The sequence below is a fragment of the Amblyomma maculatum genome, chromosome 4, assembly GCF_055883805.1.
Source record: "Amblyomma maculatum isolate TAMU_Amacu chromosome 4, ASM5588380v1, whole genome shotgun sequence".
Lineage (NCBI taxonomy): Eukaryota > Metazoa > Arthropoda > Arachnida > Ixodida > Ixodidae > Amblyomma > Amblyomma maculatum.
Window position 1 is genome coordinate 170,932,189 of NC_139347.1, and position 17,753 is coordinate 170,949,941.

General features: G+C 45.3%; 1 protein-coding gene and 1 pseudogene across 1 annotated transcript; one reads left to right on the top strand and one right to left on the bottom strand.

Annotated features, from left to right (window-relative positions):
* Positions 1–156: 156 nt before the first annotated feature.
* On the bottom strand, positions 157–12,973 carry LOC146193478 (uncharacterized). Its single transcript, XM_084600561.1, has 3 exons — positions 12,621–12,973; positions 763–1,038; positions 157–196 (listed from the first exon to the last, which is right to left on the bottom strand). The coding sequence occupies exons 1-3, from the start codon at positions 12,971–12,973 to the stop codon at positions 157–159; spliced, it is 669 nt and encodes a 222-aa protein (XP_084456687.1).
* LOC146193479 (uncharacterized) lies at positions 3,171–6,391 on the top strand (annotated as a pseudogene).
* Positions 12,974–17,753: the final 4,780 nt, after the last annotated feature.

Sequence of the window (17,753 nt, forward strand, 5' to 3'; positions counted from 1 at the left end):
CATAAACTACACCACAACCAGTGGTGTAGCCCACTTTCGACGGGTTCCCAAATGCCTTGTGGCACCAACCGATCAATTTCCTTCGACCACGGCGTCCTTGAATGACAGTGACACTAGTCGACTTTTGAGAAACATCGGCTGGGCGTCGTATTTCAGTTACATATGAATTGGGGGTCCGTTGAAGCCAGGAAGTTCCCTGCGAAACACCATAAAAAATCGTGAAGGCACATCTTCCACATTCATCTGTTGGATTCCTCGCAATCAAATGCCTAACGGAGTAAACTAGTTTTGTCCAATAAGGTGGTTGCCTTGCTTCTTTACTACCAGCAAAGGTAGTTTTGCCTTCCGGCCGTCGAATTGCACAAAGACTGTTGCACGACCCGAAAGAGGTAACGCCTTTTTGGACCATGTTACGATTGTTGTTCCGGAATCTTTCCGTCCAAGTTTACGTCCGTATCCTTCGATTGCTCTATATGCGTCTTCACTCACAATTGAGCACACCGCACCGAAATCAACCTCCATGCCCTTCAATAAAACTTGAGCCATGAACTTTTTATTCTGTTCCAGTCACTTGCACCAGGAAATAATGCACCCATTTCGTAAACGCCCTTGCTCTTATTTGCCCTTTTTTTCCTGGTGTCTGGTCTTCTGGGCCTCACTATGTTAGTCTTTTTAAACAACAAGCCTTCTCTATGTGACCAACGTTTTTGCACTTGAAGCATGTCGCTATTCTGAAACAGCATAAATAAGGAACGCACTTACCGCTGCACCGGTAGCAATTTCTGCTCTCTCTTGTGAATTTTTGCTTCGGGCGGGTTGTATCGTTGCATCACAACCTGGTTGTCCGCTGTGTCGCCTCGGCCTCGCTTCCGTATGCCTTGCTGTTGCTTGGCTGTTGCTTCTGCGGTTGTGGCCAAGTCGTATGTAACTGTAAATGTAAGGGCGCTTTCTGCGAGTAGTCGCCGCTGAACTCCTTCGTTTTGGAGACCACATACGAAAAGATCCCGCATCATGATGTCCAGTGGGAGTTGCCTGTCGCTGAACCATAGAGAAAGAGATTGGTAAAGAGCGGACACTCGGCGAAAACTGGCCCCAGGAAATGACGCGCGACTTTTTGCGCTGCCGCCGATTGATGGATGGCGGCATCAACGTGCGCATGCGCGGACGCGCGCGCGACGGCACTCGCTGCAGTGGTAGCCCGCCGAAGTAGACGACAAGAAGTTGTCGAAGGGAGCGGTTGTGTCCTCGTGCCTCGCCGCACTTGTGCGGCACAGCCCTCTCGTGGGCTGCTGCGCGGAATGACAGCGGTTTGGAACGACGGCAAGATGAGCAACGTTTTGCGCTTAACTACGCTGCATTTCAAGCAGTTTACGCTGACCATGCCGGCCGGTGCCAGTAAGTTTCGCAGCTCGTGAACAGGCGCGCCGGCTGTTCAGGCGCAGTTCGTTACGCCGTAACTCTGGCGGTTCAACCACGGCGAGGTGTAATATGTAGTGTTCCCGGTAAACAGCTTCATTTCAAACAGTTTAGCTCGTCACGCTTGACAAAATGGCATGTGGAGACACCAAGGCACACCGTTGCGCCAAAATGCGGCCATGCTGAATTTTCTATTGCGCTGCGTTACGTTGAAGGCAGTTTAGCTTAACTAAACTCGACACGCCTATTGGTGCGCCCAATAGTCGAATCGTGACCGCGGTTTGTTTCGAGTAATTTTAAATTGCAGGTATGCGGTACGTGACGTTTTTTTGTAGCTCACCTGCAGAACAAGTTAGTTCCTAAATACTTGTTGCGCAGGAATGTCAAATTTTAAATGTGCGTGCGTATCGGAAAAGAGTGTTTTCGGTGTGTGCGCGTCGGAAAAGAATGTCGCGTACTGAGTACGATACCGTATTTATTATGCTTACCTTAGAAAGTGACGCACGGACAGGTAAAAATGAACAATGCCTGTTTGTCGAAGACACCGTCATCTGCGCTCGTGTAAATTGCCATTGTAAATGGCATTGACAAGAGAAGTGCATATTTAAAAGTTGCGGGAATAAACTAAACTCGTAGCTGTTTTCCCGTGCATTTGTTCAGTTCCTCAGATACGGGACGTTTTGCTGATAGTTCGTGTTGTAGTTAGCTGGATACGAGATAGTTTTTTCTAACTGCATTTGTAGTTGGCTGTCCGTGATGTTTTCGGAAAGCAGAGAATAATGTAGGGGAATGGAGGAATGATTGTAAATTACAAGTAGTTTTGCCCTCACTTCGTCTTTCAGTATGTATTGTATGTGGGGCAACAATGTTCAGCAGGCGAGGTTCGGTAAACCGTATTGATTTTCCCTGATTTCAATTTAATTATTTAGCTGGTTTCGTACATTGTGGCTGTTTGCACAGAAGCGGTACCTGGTGAATGACAAATGCTCTTAATGGTAATTTTTAGGTGGTGCCACGAAACGGCAACTGCTGCTGTGTGTCGTGGTGGAACAACAGGAGCACCGCGCGCAAGAGGCCTGGAGCAATTTTCTTCCTCATATCACAGGACAACAGGTTTGTGGAACTTTTTTTTTCAGCTTGCCATTTGTCCTAATTCATGTACAGATAATCCAGTATTTTTCCAGTTATGCAATAGTTTACGTCAGCAATGTCCTTAGGCATGAAATGTTTTGGTGTAGCTTCAGTGATATGATTATTAGTGAATGATTTCACTGTGCCTCGAATTTCGCGTGAAATATTGCACCATACCAAGGCTGGTTGCATTATTTGGTTTAACATCCCACAGAACACAGGCTATGGGGACACGCACAATAACAATAATTATTTTATTAACTGCATTTTGGATTACTTTTACACACATAATTTACATATTTGTCAAGAAACACTGCCAGGCCGCAATGCATGCTGCATTTTCAGGCGCATTTCCGGGTGCACTTATTCCAGTCAACGTTGCTGTGAACCACTTGGGGACAGGGTTATTGCTATGGTCAAGCAAATAAAGTTTACATACTAAACAATATAGTGATACAGTACCTTAAACATGTATGCGCAGGTCGACAGCGTAGATCTCCTAGAGTGGAAGACGTGACCTTTTGGGGAAGTCTGTCAGCTCCCTGAACAATGGCTACAGAATATGTAACGAACATTTCACAACAAACGATTTCATGGATCCTGGGCATACCCAACTCACTAAAATGGCTGTGCCTACTGTGTCCCCAGGTATACAAGGTGAGTCTATTGGAGCATATGTTGTATATTGTAGAAAGTCATGGGGACAACATAACATGCTATATGGTGGACCGTTCATCAAGTCAATTTCGCATGTTTTCTTATAACAAATCTTGAAACTACTGGCCTCGGGGTTTTTTGGTCAAGGTCAGTAATATACTCCGTTTTCTGAGCCTTTACACACTGTTAGCCAAGTAGGAGGTCCTGCATTCGCAGTTGTGTACCCATATGATCAGTGCACTCATATTGAAGATTGATTTGTCACCGTAGTGGCTTTATGGTTAGGTTACTCACAGCGGTAATGCAGTTAACAAAGTTTTAATAAGGCTTCATTTTCTGCGACCTTTCTTGTTGTCTTGAAATCGTTTAAACGTTAGTGTCGTTACTCTAGATCCCAATTGCTGCTCTCCAAACTTCAGTACGCACTCACATGCAGATATGTGTGTCGCAGTACAGTGGCCTTACAGTTCCTGCCCTGAACGGGGTGGGAGCTCTCAAGAAGGGGAATGTGCTGGTAAGTGCTTGCCTCATTGGAACATTGTTAGTTTAGTGGTTCTTATTTCACTCGTTGTAGAAATGCAGTTTCAGATAGATTTGGTTCGCCTGCATTACCTGACCTGTATGTTGCAAGAGTAGTTTTTGTAGCAGTTTTTCGAATGATAGCTTTCCTGTTCTGGACGATAACTGCTGCTCACCAAGTTTCAGTACGCGCCTACATGCAGAGATGTTTGCTGCAGTGCAGCAGCCTTACATGTCATTGCTACTTTCTGCATCATATTCTTTCCTTTTCCAACAGCGCTGCATGAGCCCATGGACTACAGCCGAAGCGTGGCAGATGCGACGACTGATCGATGTGGCCTTCCCCCAAGCATCAGTATTCCAGTTTGCCCTGAACGGGGTGGGAGCTCTAAAAAAGGGGAATGTGCCGGTTAGTGTTTGATTCATTTCTTACTGCCTAATTCCATTTTCATTAGTATTGTTCAGTTGTTGCTAGCATTTCCTCTCCATAGTAGCTATCAATTTACTCAAAGGAACGATGGACAGTGTAACAAGTTTCGCGATCCTTTAATTCATGAACTGATTAAAATTAATGCCTATGATAATTGCTCTGTGATAAGATCATAACTTGTGCATCACAACACTACCGTCGCCGCACAGATCCTATTCGCATCCTTGGAGTCTGCAATAGACCGCCCTAACCATTGAGCCATCGCCGTGCCGCACCCAAAGTTTTCAACCCTTGGCTGCACTGCAATGAAAAGTGAACACACAAACGAAGCTGTAACATGCAATGTGTGTAATTTGTTATGTTATGTATATTTTTTTACAACTAGAAACCATTGTTTTTCTCTCTATTCAGTGCAACATTTTAAATTTTCCGGTTCATAGCAAACGCCTGAATTCCATGGGAGTCGTGATTATGTAACTAACAATGCCCCAAATGTGACACTGTGCACTATACAATTCGTTAATGTATTTTTCTTCCCAAACTATTAAGGCTAGGCTCATAACTTGCTTGAAGCCGGCTTTACAATGGCCTTTGTTCATAGTGAGAGGAAGGCGGTTGTGTTGAGGTACCCACGGTACTGGTTGTTAAGCAACAAGTCGCTCACATAATTGAGTGCAGCAAGGAAAGAAAAGTACAACTGACGGGTGCAGGACGGGGTATGTAGAAACGCGGTTACGGCTGCAGGTATTGCTGTATGGGGCGCTGCACACACACGCAGAAGTTTCGGAGGTATGGCTTTTGCTATACTCGACTGGTGAACGCATGGTGGAGCCTATTTTAATAAAATCACACTCTGCGGTTGTTGCTTTGGCATGGTGTTCTCATTTTCTTGGTATACCCTCTGCTTGGATAACTGGAGTTCGAGATTGCGTTATAATCATGAAATATAAATTTCTCATTTCTTTACCTCGCCATGTCGATTAATTTAGGCAAGTAATATGAAATAATCATTTTCTAGCATGTTATGGCTTCTATGTCATGCGCAGTAGTTTCAAGGGAAAAATGAAATGTGCCTTCTGGCACAGTAATGTGTGATAAATTCGCAAGCGAACGCCTGTTCTTGCATTCACAAGAAACCGGGTCTTGAATCATAACATCGAAGACATGCGCTTCGTTGTAACACTAAAAGTAACATATGAATCCAGGAACTTCATGCTAATTGTATGCATGAATCATGACGAATGCATCATGTTTGTGAAAAAGTAGGCAATGTATTTGGTAGCATATGTAGCAAGCAATGTTTGCTGGTACACCTTAAGTAGGCCTTGTTAAGATCCATGTTATAAATTCACTAATTATCCTTCTATTGCAGTTCTTGGCAACGATCCTCCAATGGCCTCAAGAGGCACCGATGGGCTGCAACATGCAAAGGCTAGGACCGCAGCAACTATATAAAGGCTGCAGGCAAAAGTCAAGAGTTGCCACATGACAATTTCAAGGTTACGCAAGCAGCAAAACAGAATTCCTCCATCAATTATTAAGGCACTAGAGGTCATTCACGCACTCGTTACTGATAAGGCGTTCAATTTGTTACGCGCACATACGATCAAAACCGATAGGAAAAGGGAAACGGTTCCCTCTGTGGCTCAAAAAGTTTGCATTGCATCTTAATTTCAGTAGACCGCGGGTTTATAGGTTTTTGGCGCCTATTTTCAATTTATCAACCTACTGTTCCGTTAGACTTTGGCTAGCTAATGTTAACATGAAGCCAGGCATCATTCCTGGAGTCGAGTCACTATCTGCGAGCACACAGGCTTGGATTAAGCGAGATAGGGCATGCACTCTGATCATTGATGAGTTAGCTTTAAAAAAAAACTCGTCTTATGATGTGATCCAGGATATAGTTCATGGTTTGGTGGATGATGGACATGTGCGTTCATCAACAATTGCTGACAGAGCATTAGTTTTCCTCGTGGCCGGCATTTGTAAGAAGTGGGTTCAGTCGGCAGCATTTACCATCGGGCACACAACACCAGCCCCTGTGATGCATAATTTGATAGTGTCACTTATTGACAAACTTTCAGAAATTGCTAAATTCTCTTTGAAAGCAGTGGTATGTGATCAGGGAGTGTGAAATGTTAGCTTTAGCCATCAGCTTGGCTTAACTATTAACAGTCCTTTTTTTTTAAATATATGGTGAGCGGATATATTTCATTTTTGTTGTGCCGCACCTTATAAAAACAACTCGCAACAATCTGCAAGCACACAACCTAGTAATTGGTAGTGAACTTGTGGACTGGTCATATATTGAGCGTCTGTACAAATCTTCACAAGAACTGCTCTTACGTTTGGCCCCAAAGCTGACTGAACGGCACATCTATCAAAAGCCGTTTTCAAACATGAAGGTTAGCAGAGCAGCGAAAGCCCTAATTGCCTCTGCAAGTGTTGCAATTATGGCACTGATATATGCTAAAGAGCTTCCTGCAGCAGCAGCGGCAACAGCTCAGTTTTGTGATCGAATGGATAAGCTTTTTGACGCGCTGAATAATTCAAGCCCCGCAAAAAACTGCACAGAAGTATCGGCATGCCCTTAAAAAGAGTAATCCGGATTTGATTGTTTCTGAGAGATAAGCTTACGTGGATGAAAGCTTGGAAATTTGTTGGCAGGCCCCAGTCACCAAGCTGCGTTCAGCTGGAAGATAAGCATACTAGCTGTTCTGTTGCTGTGGGATGATCTTTCTGTAAATTACAACTTCCTTTACTTGTTGACTCGGCGGCTGTAACAGGATCCACTAGAGAACATGTTTGGACGTATCAGGCAGAAGCAAGGCTGCAATGTAGATCCAAATGTTAATCAGTTTATTTCAGGCTTAAAGCATATATCAATTGAAAAACTGTTCAAACTTCCTCAACTATGCAATGTTGAGGATGGCACATCTGAACTTTTCGCCATTCTGTGCTAGCAGGCCGTCTCTAGTTGACAATGTTAGGCACGCCCCTGCTGATGAATCTCCGCGTTTTCAACACATTTCAGACCTTGCTGCGGATTAAGACTCTCACATTATTGATGATTCTGTTGTGTATTACGTAGCTGGCTACCCTGTCAAATATTTTGTGACTGAATATGCAAAGAATTGCATCTGCTCTAGGTTGTTGAAAGAGGAATACAATTCGCACCAAGACTTTATGATGTTAAAAGCATATCATGTGTCAGGCAAGGTTTTTGGCAATTTAACTGTACCATCATCGGGTGCTTTTGCTTTTGTGCTAGAACTTGAGCACCATTTCCTTTCCTTGGTAGAGGACTCTGCACACCTTGCAAGGGTGTGCTGCAATTTGCAACATCTGCAATGTGTTGGTGGTTTAGATTTTTGTTCGACTGAGTGCAAGCAGAAGTTTGTGCAAATGTATTGCAAAATTCGTTGATGCTGGCTAGTTAGGTTTGTAAACAGAAATTTAGACAAAGTTCGCTTTCAGTCATCCGTTTCTGGTGTGCAGCTGGATAAATATAAAGGGCAATTTTCTCATTTCAAGCTATTAGTGCATTATGCCAAAGCTCACGGGGATTGAGGGGGAGGGAAGAAAAGCCGGATTTAGATGCAATGTGCGAGCTTAAGGAGAATTGCTTCAGGTGCCTGCTGTTGTCACAAGCAGAGTCCGCGAGTTGCGGAATGATGTTAGCCGTGGCTTTCGTCGGCCGCAAAGTTAAAAAAGTGAGCGTATCATGGACACTTCAGTACTTGCACTGAGTAGCATTTTGACGACACCATTATTTCAGAGATATTACAGAGTGCGCGGTAGCAGTAGGCGGTAGCATAGTTAGAGAGGATACCGGTAAGCTGGCTAAGGAGACGAAAGATTTGATTAAGAAACGCCAGAGTATGACAGCTTCCAATCCAACAGACCGGATCGAATTGGCCGAGATATCAAAGCTAATCAATAAGCGCAAGGTGGCCGATATAAGGAAGTATACCATGGAGAAAATTGAGCAGGCAGTAAAGAACGGGGGAAGCCTTAAAGAGGTAAAGAAGAAATTTTTCATAGGCAAAAGCCAGATGTATGCGATAAGGGACAAGGCGGGCAACATCATCACGAATATTGATAAGATGGTCAAAGTAGCCGGGGAGTTCTATACAAATCTCTACAGTAGCCAAAGTAGTCAGGACCATACTGAGAAAGGCGGAAGGAAAAAGCAGTCAGACGTTCCACCAGTGACGAAGGACGAGGTCAAGAAAGCATTAAAAACTATGAAAAGGGGGAAATCAGCTGGAGAGGATCAGATAACTACAGATTTGCTCAAGAACGGGGGGGGGGGGGGGGATATCGTGCTAGAAAAACTGGCCATCCTGTATACACAGTGCTTGGTGTCATTGACGGTACCGGAACCATGGGAGAATCCAAACATTATCCTCATTCATAAGAAAGGGACTCTAAAGACCTTAAAAATTACAGACCAATAAGCTTGCTGTCTGTTACATATAAGGTATTTAGTAAGGTAATCGCTAATAGAATCAGGAAAACCTTAGACTTCAGTCAAGCAAAGGATCAAGCAGGGTTTCGGAAACGGCACTCTACTATCGATCATATCCATACCATCAATCAGGTGATCGAAAAATGCTCGGAATATAACCAGTCATTATACACAGCATTCATTGATTAATAAAAAGCATTTGACTAAGTTGAAACCTCGGCGGTGATGCAGGCATTGCGAAATCAGGGGGTAGACGAGCCGTACGTGAAAGTGCTGGAAGATATCTACAGTGGCTGCACAGCAACCATAGTTCTGCATAAAGAAAGTAACAAAATTCCCATAAAGAAAGGTGTTAGGCAAGGAGACAAAATCTCCCCAGTACTATTCACAGCTTGCTTAGAGGAAGTATTCAGAGACTTGGAATGGGAGCAGTTAGGGATAAGGGTAGATGGAGAATAACCTCAGTAATCTGCGATATGCTGATGACATTGCCTTGCTAAGCAACTCGGGAGATGAACTGCAAATAATGATTAATGACCTAGACAGGAAAAGTAGAAAGGTAGGCTTGAAAATCAATATGCAGAAGACTAAGGTAATGTTCAACAGCCTCGGGAAGGAACAGCAGTTTACATTAGGTAGCAAAGTACCGGAAGTAGTAGGCGAATATGTCTACTTAGGACAGGTAGAAACCGCAGATCCGGGCCATGAAAAGGAAATAACAAGAAGAATAAGATTGGGATGGAGCGCATTTGGCAAGCACTCGCAGATTATGACTAGCAGCTTACCGGTATCGCTGAAAAGGAAAGTATATAACAGTTGCATCTTACCTGTGCTCACCTATGGCGCGGAAACGTGGAGGCTGACCAAGAAAGTTCTACTTAACTTGAGGACAACCCAGAGGACTATGGAACGAAAAATGGTAGGGGTAACATTAAGAGATAGGAAGCGTGCAGATTGGGTGAGAGAAATAAGTCAAGTTACCAACATTCTATAGCAAATTAAGAAGAAGAAATGGACATGAGCAGGACATGTAGTGCGAAGAGAGGAGATCCGATGGTCGCTTAGGGTAACAAACTTGATTCCAAGGGAAGGAAAGCGTAGCAGGGGGCGGCAGAAAGTTGGGTGGGCGGATGAGAGTAAGAAGTTCTCAGGGGTCAAGTGGGTGCAGCTAGCACAGAACCCGGTTAAGCAGAGAAATATGGGAGAGGCCTTTGCCCTTCAGTGGGTAAAGTCAGGCTGATGATGATGATGTTGATGATCATTTCGGTGGTGGGGGAGGGGTGATGTGGTTGCTGTAGATGGTGGCCAACCTTGGAGGTGTCACTGTATCTCCGGGGCTTGTCGATCTCTCAAAGTGCTACTCATTCCCTGTAATCAATCGAGAGTAACTGAAATTTCAAGTTTATACGTTCACTTATTTAACCCTTCGGCTGCAGCCGCAGAGTAAAGCAATGTGGCGGTCTCAGAAGACTGATGTATTTTATCGATTGCCTAATGCCTAAAGATTATTTTGAGAATTAGGGCACGAGTGGAATGTCAGGTCACAGACTGAAGGGCAGGGAGGGGATGTGAATTTAAATGCAGAAATGCAAAGTGCAGCTCAAGGGAAATGAGGGGTAGGGAGAGGAAGCGGATTTAAGTGCTGTGTGCGATCTTGCGAAGCATTGCTTCTGGTCACTGCTGATGTCACGAGCACAGTCGGAATGTTGTTAGCCGTGGCTTTCGTTGGCCGCAGCGTTAAACACAAAGCGTATGATGGACACTTCAGTACTTGCACTGAGTAGAATTTTGATGAGATCGACATTTCGATGTTGGGAGTGGGTGCAGGTGGGGTGGGGTGGTTGCTGTGGGTGGTGGCCCACTCTAGAGGTGCCACTGTATCTCCGGGGCTTGTCGATCTGAAAGTGCTACTCATTCCCTGTAATCATCAGTAGTAACTGAAATGTAAAGTATAAACGTTCACTTATTTAACCCTTTGGCTGCAGCCACACAGTAAAGCAATCTGGCGGTCTCGGAAGACTGCTGTATTTATTCGATTGGATGCGAAATGCCTAAAGATTGTTTTGATTTAGGATAGGAGCGGATTGTCAGGCCACAAAGTTAAGGGGCAGGAAGGGGACGTGGATTTAAATGCAGAAGTGCAAAGTGCAGCTCATGGGGAATGAGGAAGATGGAGGGGAAGCGGATTTAAGTGCAGTGTGCGATCATTGGAAGGATTGTTTCAGGTCACTGCTGATGTCACGAGCACAGTCCGAGAGTTGCGGAATGTTGTTAGCCGTGGCTTTTGTCGCCCGCAGCGTTAAACAAGTGAGTGTATGATGGACACTTCAGTACTTACACTGAGTAGCATTTTGACGAGATCGACATTTTGATGTTGGAAGTGGAGGGAGGGGTAGAGGTGGGGAGGGTTGGAGGTGGGGTGCGGTGGTTGCGGTGGTTGGTGGCCTACTCTGGAGGTGCCACTGCATCTCCAGGGGCTTGTCGATCTCTCAAAGTGCTACTCATTCCCTCTAATCAATCAGGAGTAACTGAAATGTAAAGTATATATGTTCACTTATTTAACCCTTCGGCTCCAGCCACACAGTAATGCAATGTGGCGGTCTCAGAAGAGTTGTGTATTTTATCGATTGGATGCCAAATGCCTAAAGATTGTTTTGAGTTAGGACAGGAGTGGATTGTCAGGCCACATAGTTAAGGGGCAGGGAGGGGATGTGGATTTAAATGCAGAAGTGAATATGCAGCTCATGGGGAATGAGGGGAGGGAGGGGAAGCGGATTGAAGTGGTGTGCGGTCTTGGGGAGGATTGCTTCAGATGACTGCTGATTTCACGACTACTGTCCGAGAGTTGCGGATTGTTGTTAGCCGTGGTTTTTGTCGGCCGCAGCGTTAAACAAGTGAGCGTATGATGGACACTTCAGCACTTGCACTGACTAGCATTTTGACGAGATCGACATTTCGATGTTGGGAATGGAGTGAGGGGTAGAGGTAGGGAGGGGTGGAGATGGGGTGGGGTAGTAGCGGTGGGTTGTGGCCCACCCTGGAGGTGCCACTGCACATCCGGGGGTTGCCGATCTCTCAAAGTGCTACTCATTCCCTGTAATCAATCAGGCGTAACTGAAATGTCAAGCATAAGTTCACTTATTTAACCCTTCGGCTGCAGCCACAGAGTAAAGCAATGTGGAGGTCTCAGAAGACTCCTGTATTTTATCGATTCGATGCCAAATGCCTAAAGATTACTTTTGACAGTTAGGGCAGGTGTGGATTGTCAAGCCACAAAGTTAAGGGGCAGGGAGGGGATGTGGATCTAAAGGCAGAAGCACTGTGCAAGCTAATAATTTGTTAACTTGGGACGAGGTTGCGCATTGGTGTTCTGTTGAGCGCCTGTAGAAATGCAGATAATGATGGATGTGAACATTGCCTTTTTGTGGTAATGTTTCCTGCCGGCAAAACTTTGCTAGTAGATGTTTCTCCCCTTGCACCTTTTTATTTTTCTGTACTGTGCACATCGCCTAATGTGTATCAAGTTTTGTCATTGTCTCCGGCTACATGTGTTGCATCTCTTGTGTTTTATATGCACAAAAACAAATGTTCTCTAAATGCACCTGTCATCTTTTTCTGCAATACTGTTTTGCAATGGCTGTGGCGCAACTGCGTTGACGGCCAGTTTAGAGCTCTTGGAATCTGTTTCATGTTATGCATGCTGAGAAATAATAATAGCGGACCACAGAAATCTAAAATGAGCCAAAAGGGCGGGGCAGGGCGCAGCGCATGCTATCATTTAAAATGCGCGCGTTTGCAAACGGAATCGGAAATTGGCGCCGGTAAAGCGCATCCACCACCCCGTAAACAGGGGGTAATGGCGCACGGGGTAACAGCGCATAAAAGCATTCAAATCCCGCGCCTTTCAATGCTGGAAGTAGTTGCCGCCGGCCGTTTGGTGCGCTACGCTCAATGGGAGTGTCCGCTCCTTATCAGTCTCTTTCTCTATGGCTGAACCCGCAGTATTCGGCTAGCTTTCGCAGCGCCGTGACGTAGTCCGCAACCAATTCCTCGGCAGCCTGCTTTCTTCTATAGAACAAAAATCTTGAGTGCAGCTCTGAAAGCCTTGGATGCAGGTGCTTGCGAACCGCTGTCCTAATTTCGTCGTAAGGTGCTATTGTCGGTCTTGATAGCTTCACCAAAGTTACGATGAGCCCGTACGCTTCTTCGCCGTAACAACTGAGAAGTTCCCTTTTCTGCTCTTCTTTCGTTATCTGGTTTGCTTCTAAGAACAATTCCAGGCGCTTGACGTACTCGTCCCATGACGCGCTCGTGCCGAGACGGTACTTGCCGATCCTGCAGACAGCCATTCCGGCCGTCACAGTCGCCGCCTCGTCGCCAGCTGATGTAACTCAGTCGGACGCCAGGGTGGAACTGAACAATCTTTATTGATGCACAGCCGTTTTTAAAGCATGAAAAGCAAGTGATACGCCCACCGCTACTTTCGTGGCTGATAAGTTAAGGCTCAGGAAATGCAGTGTCATGACGATGCGATAAAGATACACTACAAATTGGTTTACAGAGAAGGAAAGGAACAGCATCTGTCATAATTTCTCCTGAAAGTGTCGCATAGGACAGTACATGTTCACTCCTGTCCTGCGGCATCTCTTGTAGCTTGTTGGTTTCAGGGCACATTCAAGTTTACCTATTTATGTGATACAACAGAGGCCCCTGGTTAGGCGCATCACATGAGGGATGGGCATGACAGTTAAAGAGGAATGGTCTTGATAGCGTTCCTGTTGATATGATGCACCGCGACTGGGGTCGCTCATTTCAGCCCCGGGATGCCGTGACGAAAAGAGATCGACAATGAGCGCTAGTTCTTGCGGTGGGGACGTAGACGGCCTTATAGTGATGGATACGGTTTGACAGGCAATAAGAAGGTGATATAGGCTGGTAAGGCGCCGCTCCTATCACGCAGCGTTCTCATAGACACTTAGACATAGAAGTGGCATTCCGACGCAAGCCGAGAGCTCCGGAAAGGGCGAACGTTCTAGGTTTTTATCACTGCGCCATCATTTGTTATCCATGACGTCATTGTGCCACTGCCCTCTCCCATAAAGCACATTCTTGCTAAGACACGCCATTATATCACGGTGGCTGTCTCCATTAAACTGCTTTGCCATGACGTCACCACGAGCGCACCCCTTTTGTCACGCCGTTTTGCGATGAAGACTGCAGGAGCTAGACAAAGAGAACTAAGATAAGTATCTCACGTGCGCGACTCGGCGTTCTGGGACAGATAGATAGATAGATAGATAGATAGATAGATAGATAGATAGATAGATAGATAGATAGATAGATAGATAGATAGATAGATAGATAGATAGATAGATAGATAGATAGATAGATAGATAGATAGATAGATAGATAGATAGATAGATAGATAGATAGATAGATAGATAGATAGATAGATAGATAGATAGATAGATAGATAGATAGATAGATAGATAGATAGATAGATAGATAGATAGATAGATAGATAGATAGATTAGATAGATAGATAGATAGATAGATAGATAGATAGATAGATAGATAGATAGATAGATAGATAGATAGATAGATAGATAGATAGATAGATAGATAGATAGATAGATAGATAGATAGATAGGCAGATGGATAGATGGATAGATATATGGATAGATATATGGATAGATAGATGGATAGATAGATGGATAGGTAGATGGATAGGTAGATGGATAGGTAGATGGATAGGTAGATGGATAGGTAGATGGATAGGTAGATGGATAGGTAGATGGATAGGTAGATGGATAGGTAGATAGATAGGTAGATGGATAGGTAGATGGATAGGTAGATAGATAGGTAGATAGATAGATAGATAGATAGATAGATAGATAGATAGATAGATAGATAGATAGATAGATAGATAGATAGATAGGAAAGGGAGAGAGATAGATAGATAGAAAGGAAAGGGAGAGAGATTGGCAGGAATAATTTAAATCTGGCCTGGTACTCTACACTGGGGATGGGGAAGAGAAGAAAAACGATAATGATGGGTGATGATGTGGGAGAATGCATATGAAATACATATACAGACACAGCAGCTTGTTTTACAAGCGCGAAACAAGTCCGCTGGCGCACAAAAAAACGGCAAGGAGCACGAACTGCCTGGACACATTTCCCCTTGTCCTGCCAAGCGCCCAGCAGCAGTTCTCCGACAGAGGCCGCTTGTCTAAACGCTTCAAGGAAGCCGCTAGCACACCTCTGCCGCGCGCATACGCTGGGCACACCAATAATATATGGTCCACAGTCTCTGGGATGCCAGAGGTTGAACATTCCGACGAGTTCATCTGTCCAATTAAATGTAAGTACTTGTGCGTGAAAGTCACGTTTAAACGAAGTCTATGTAGTAAACATGCCTGATGACGCGGAATATCACGCGGAACATAAAATTTTAATGTTTGATTGAGCCTTCTTAGACGATAGTGTCGGGCGTCTGGCTGGGCCCAGTAAGCTGCTGTAGCATTATTCATACAACTCGTAAGAAGACACGTCGTGTCAACTCTTGAAAAAGGCACACCTGTTTGGAGGCAATTGATGAGTGCGCTTTTCGCTTCAACATCGGCCTGTTCATTCCCATGGAGCCGCAGAGGGGAGGGATCCATTGAAACATTATCCTGTGGCCTTGCAGCTGGGCAGATGTGAGGAGCTCCATAATGTTTAGTGCCAGGGACTGATAGGCAGTGTGGCGTAAGAAGTTTTCCAAAATTTGTAATGCCGTTTTTGAGTCCGTGAATATACACCATTTTTGAGGTGGTTCCCCACATATGTAGCGAATAGCTTCCCGAATGGCTACACGTTCAGCAGCGGTTGACGTATTGGTATGTCCCAAAAGGAAATTCAGAGTCGTTTTCTGAGTTAGTATGACCACAGCTGTAGCGGATGCCTGTGCTGACACAGATCCATCGGTGTATAGGTGAATATGAGGATATTCTGACCAGATGTGCGCCAGAGTAAGTTGTTTGAGTCCGCTAATTGGTACCACTGATTTCTTTAGTATTCCCGGAACACGAAGGTGCGCCAAAGGTTTATCCATCGTCCAAGGTGGTTGGGCGGGACGATATGAGAGGGCATATCCTGTCGGTACTTGCGACGGATGGCAGCGGAGTGCACTTGTAAAACTGCAGTCCGGCCATTCATCCAGAATCTTGCTGAGTGGGTGAAAACTGTCTCTTGTAAGTGCTCGTAAATTTACACGAAGTGGTTCGTGTGACAAGTATATGGATATTGGGCGAGCATGCGCCTCTTAAATTGTAGCTTTGTTAGAGGTGCATCTAGGCAGTCCAAGGCATATTTTCAGTGCCTGCGATTGTACGCTGTCTAAAGTCCGCAAGCATGAAATGCTCATAGTAGAGAGTACCGGAAGACTGTACCGGATGTAGCCAACAAACAGAGTCTCATAAAGCCGGGTTAAGGAGCGCTCAGTTGGACCCCATTTGATGCCAGCTATGTAACGAAGCACATGGCAAAAATTAATTACCCTTTTCTTCACCATAGTAACATGTTTCGACAGGGGTAGTCGGTGGTCAATAATTACTCCCAAGAGTCTGTGCCTGGAGACGTATGGTATTACGACTCCATGAAGGGTAATCGGGTAGCGACTGACACATTTCCCCGTAAAGGCAATCACTGCACACTTTTCTGCCGCTAAGTATAAACCTTGACGCCGTAACTACATCGATGTCGATGACACAGCTCGTTGCAATCTCGCACATAGTTTTGGGCGCGTCGAACCAGAGGCCCAGATGCAGATGTCGTCAGCATATGCACTTATGTGGATGTTAGCTGGCAGTTCACTCACCAGGCCAATTAGCGCAACGGTAAATAAAGTTGGGCTGAGGACTTGTCCCTGTGGAACTCCATGACCGACCTGAAAGCAGGTAGTACCTCCTTCAGGCGTAGTCATGTAAACAGAGCGGCCACTGAGATAGCTTACAATCCACAAGTACAACCGGCCACCAACTCCCATGTCGTCAAGTGCCTCAAGAATAGCATCATGTAGGATGTTGTCGTAAGCTCCCTTTATATCTAAAAAGACAGCAACTACTAGTCGACGGTGACGCTTTTCGTGTTCTACTGTCGCCACAAAGTCGATGACGCTATCAATGGAAGAGTGTCAGCGACGAAATCCAGTCATCATATTCGGATAAAGATCATTACACTCTAAATACCACTCCAGTCTTGCAAGCACCATTCGCTCCATAACATTTCCAACACAGCTTGCTAGGGCAACTGGCCGGTATGAGGTAAGTTCAAGAGGAGGCTTTCCAGGCTTCAAAAAAGCAACCAGGCGGCTAATCTTCCAGTGTTCAGGAACAGTACTAGAAGCCCATATATCATTGAAGTAATTAAGTAGTGCAGTTCTGCTATCCATACCTAGGTTTGATAAGGTTGTATAAGTAATTCCGTCAGAACAAGGTGCAGATGAATGCCGACAAGAAGCAAGAGGGGCGTCTAATTCAACTATTGTAAAGGGCACGTCGTATTGATCATTCGGCGAAGGTGGCGCGAAAATCTCTGAAATTGGTAACTGTGCCTGGTTTGTGCCCACAACCATTTTACAAAAATCTTCAGCTACGTCAACTTCATTGCGGCTTTGATAAAGGGCCAGGGCACGAAAAGAGTGCCTTTCTCGTGGAGGTGTGCGCAAGCTTCACGCAACATGCCAGATACGCGACAGGGCTTACGCGGACCCAGTGATGAGCAGAACTGTCTCCAACGTTGTCGTCCTAACCTCTCCAGGTGGCGTAGAACGTGTCGTTTAGCTTTGCGAGAAAGTGCGAGATCTTGCGCGGATTTCGTTCTTCTGTACTTCCTTTCAGCTCGCCGACGGATCGCGGAAAGTCGCTCGAATTCCACGTCGATGCTGGACACTGACATCGGCACACAAACATAGCGAGTGTTCTCACTTAGAGAGGAAGTAATGAGGCCCTCTATTTGAGATGGTGACCGGAGGTCCACGCTGGAAAGCTCCACCGATGCCCTAAAGGCTGTGTATTGCACACGAGGTGACGTGGCAGGTGCAAACCACTTGATGCATACGTACGTTGGTATGTGATCACTCCCCTG

What these genes read in the sequence shown, in the direction of transcription:
- LOC146193478 (XM_084600561.1), bottom strand. Translation starts at nt 12,973, where the DNA reads ATGGCTGTCTGCAGGATCGGCAAGTACCGTCTCGGCACGAGCGCGTCA. An exon ending in AAGCTAGCCGAATACTGCGG is followed by an intron (nt 1,039 to 12,620) that starts GTTCAGCCATAG and finishes TCTATGGTTCAG; the next exon opens with CGACAGGCAACTCCCACTGG. An exon ending in AAATTGCTACCGGTGCAGCG is followed by an intron (nt 197 to 762) that starts GTAAGTGCGTTC and finishes GGTGTTTCGCAG; the next exon opens with GGAACTTCCTGGCTTCAACG.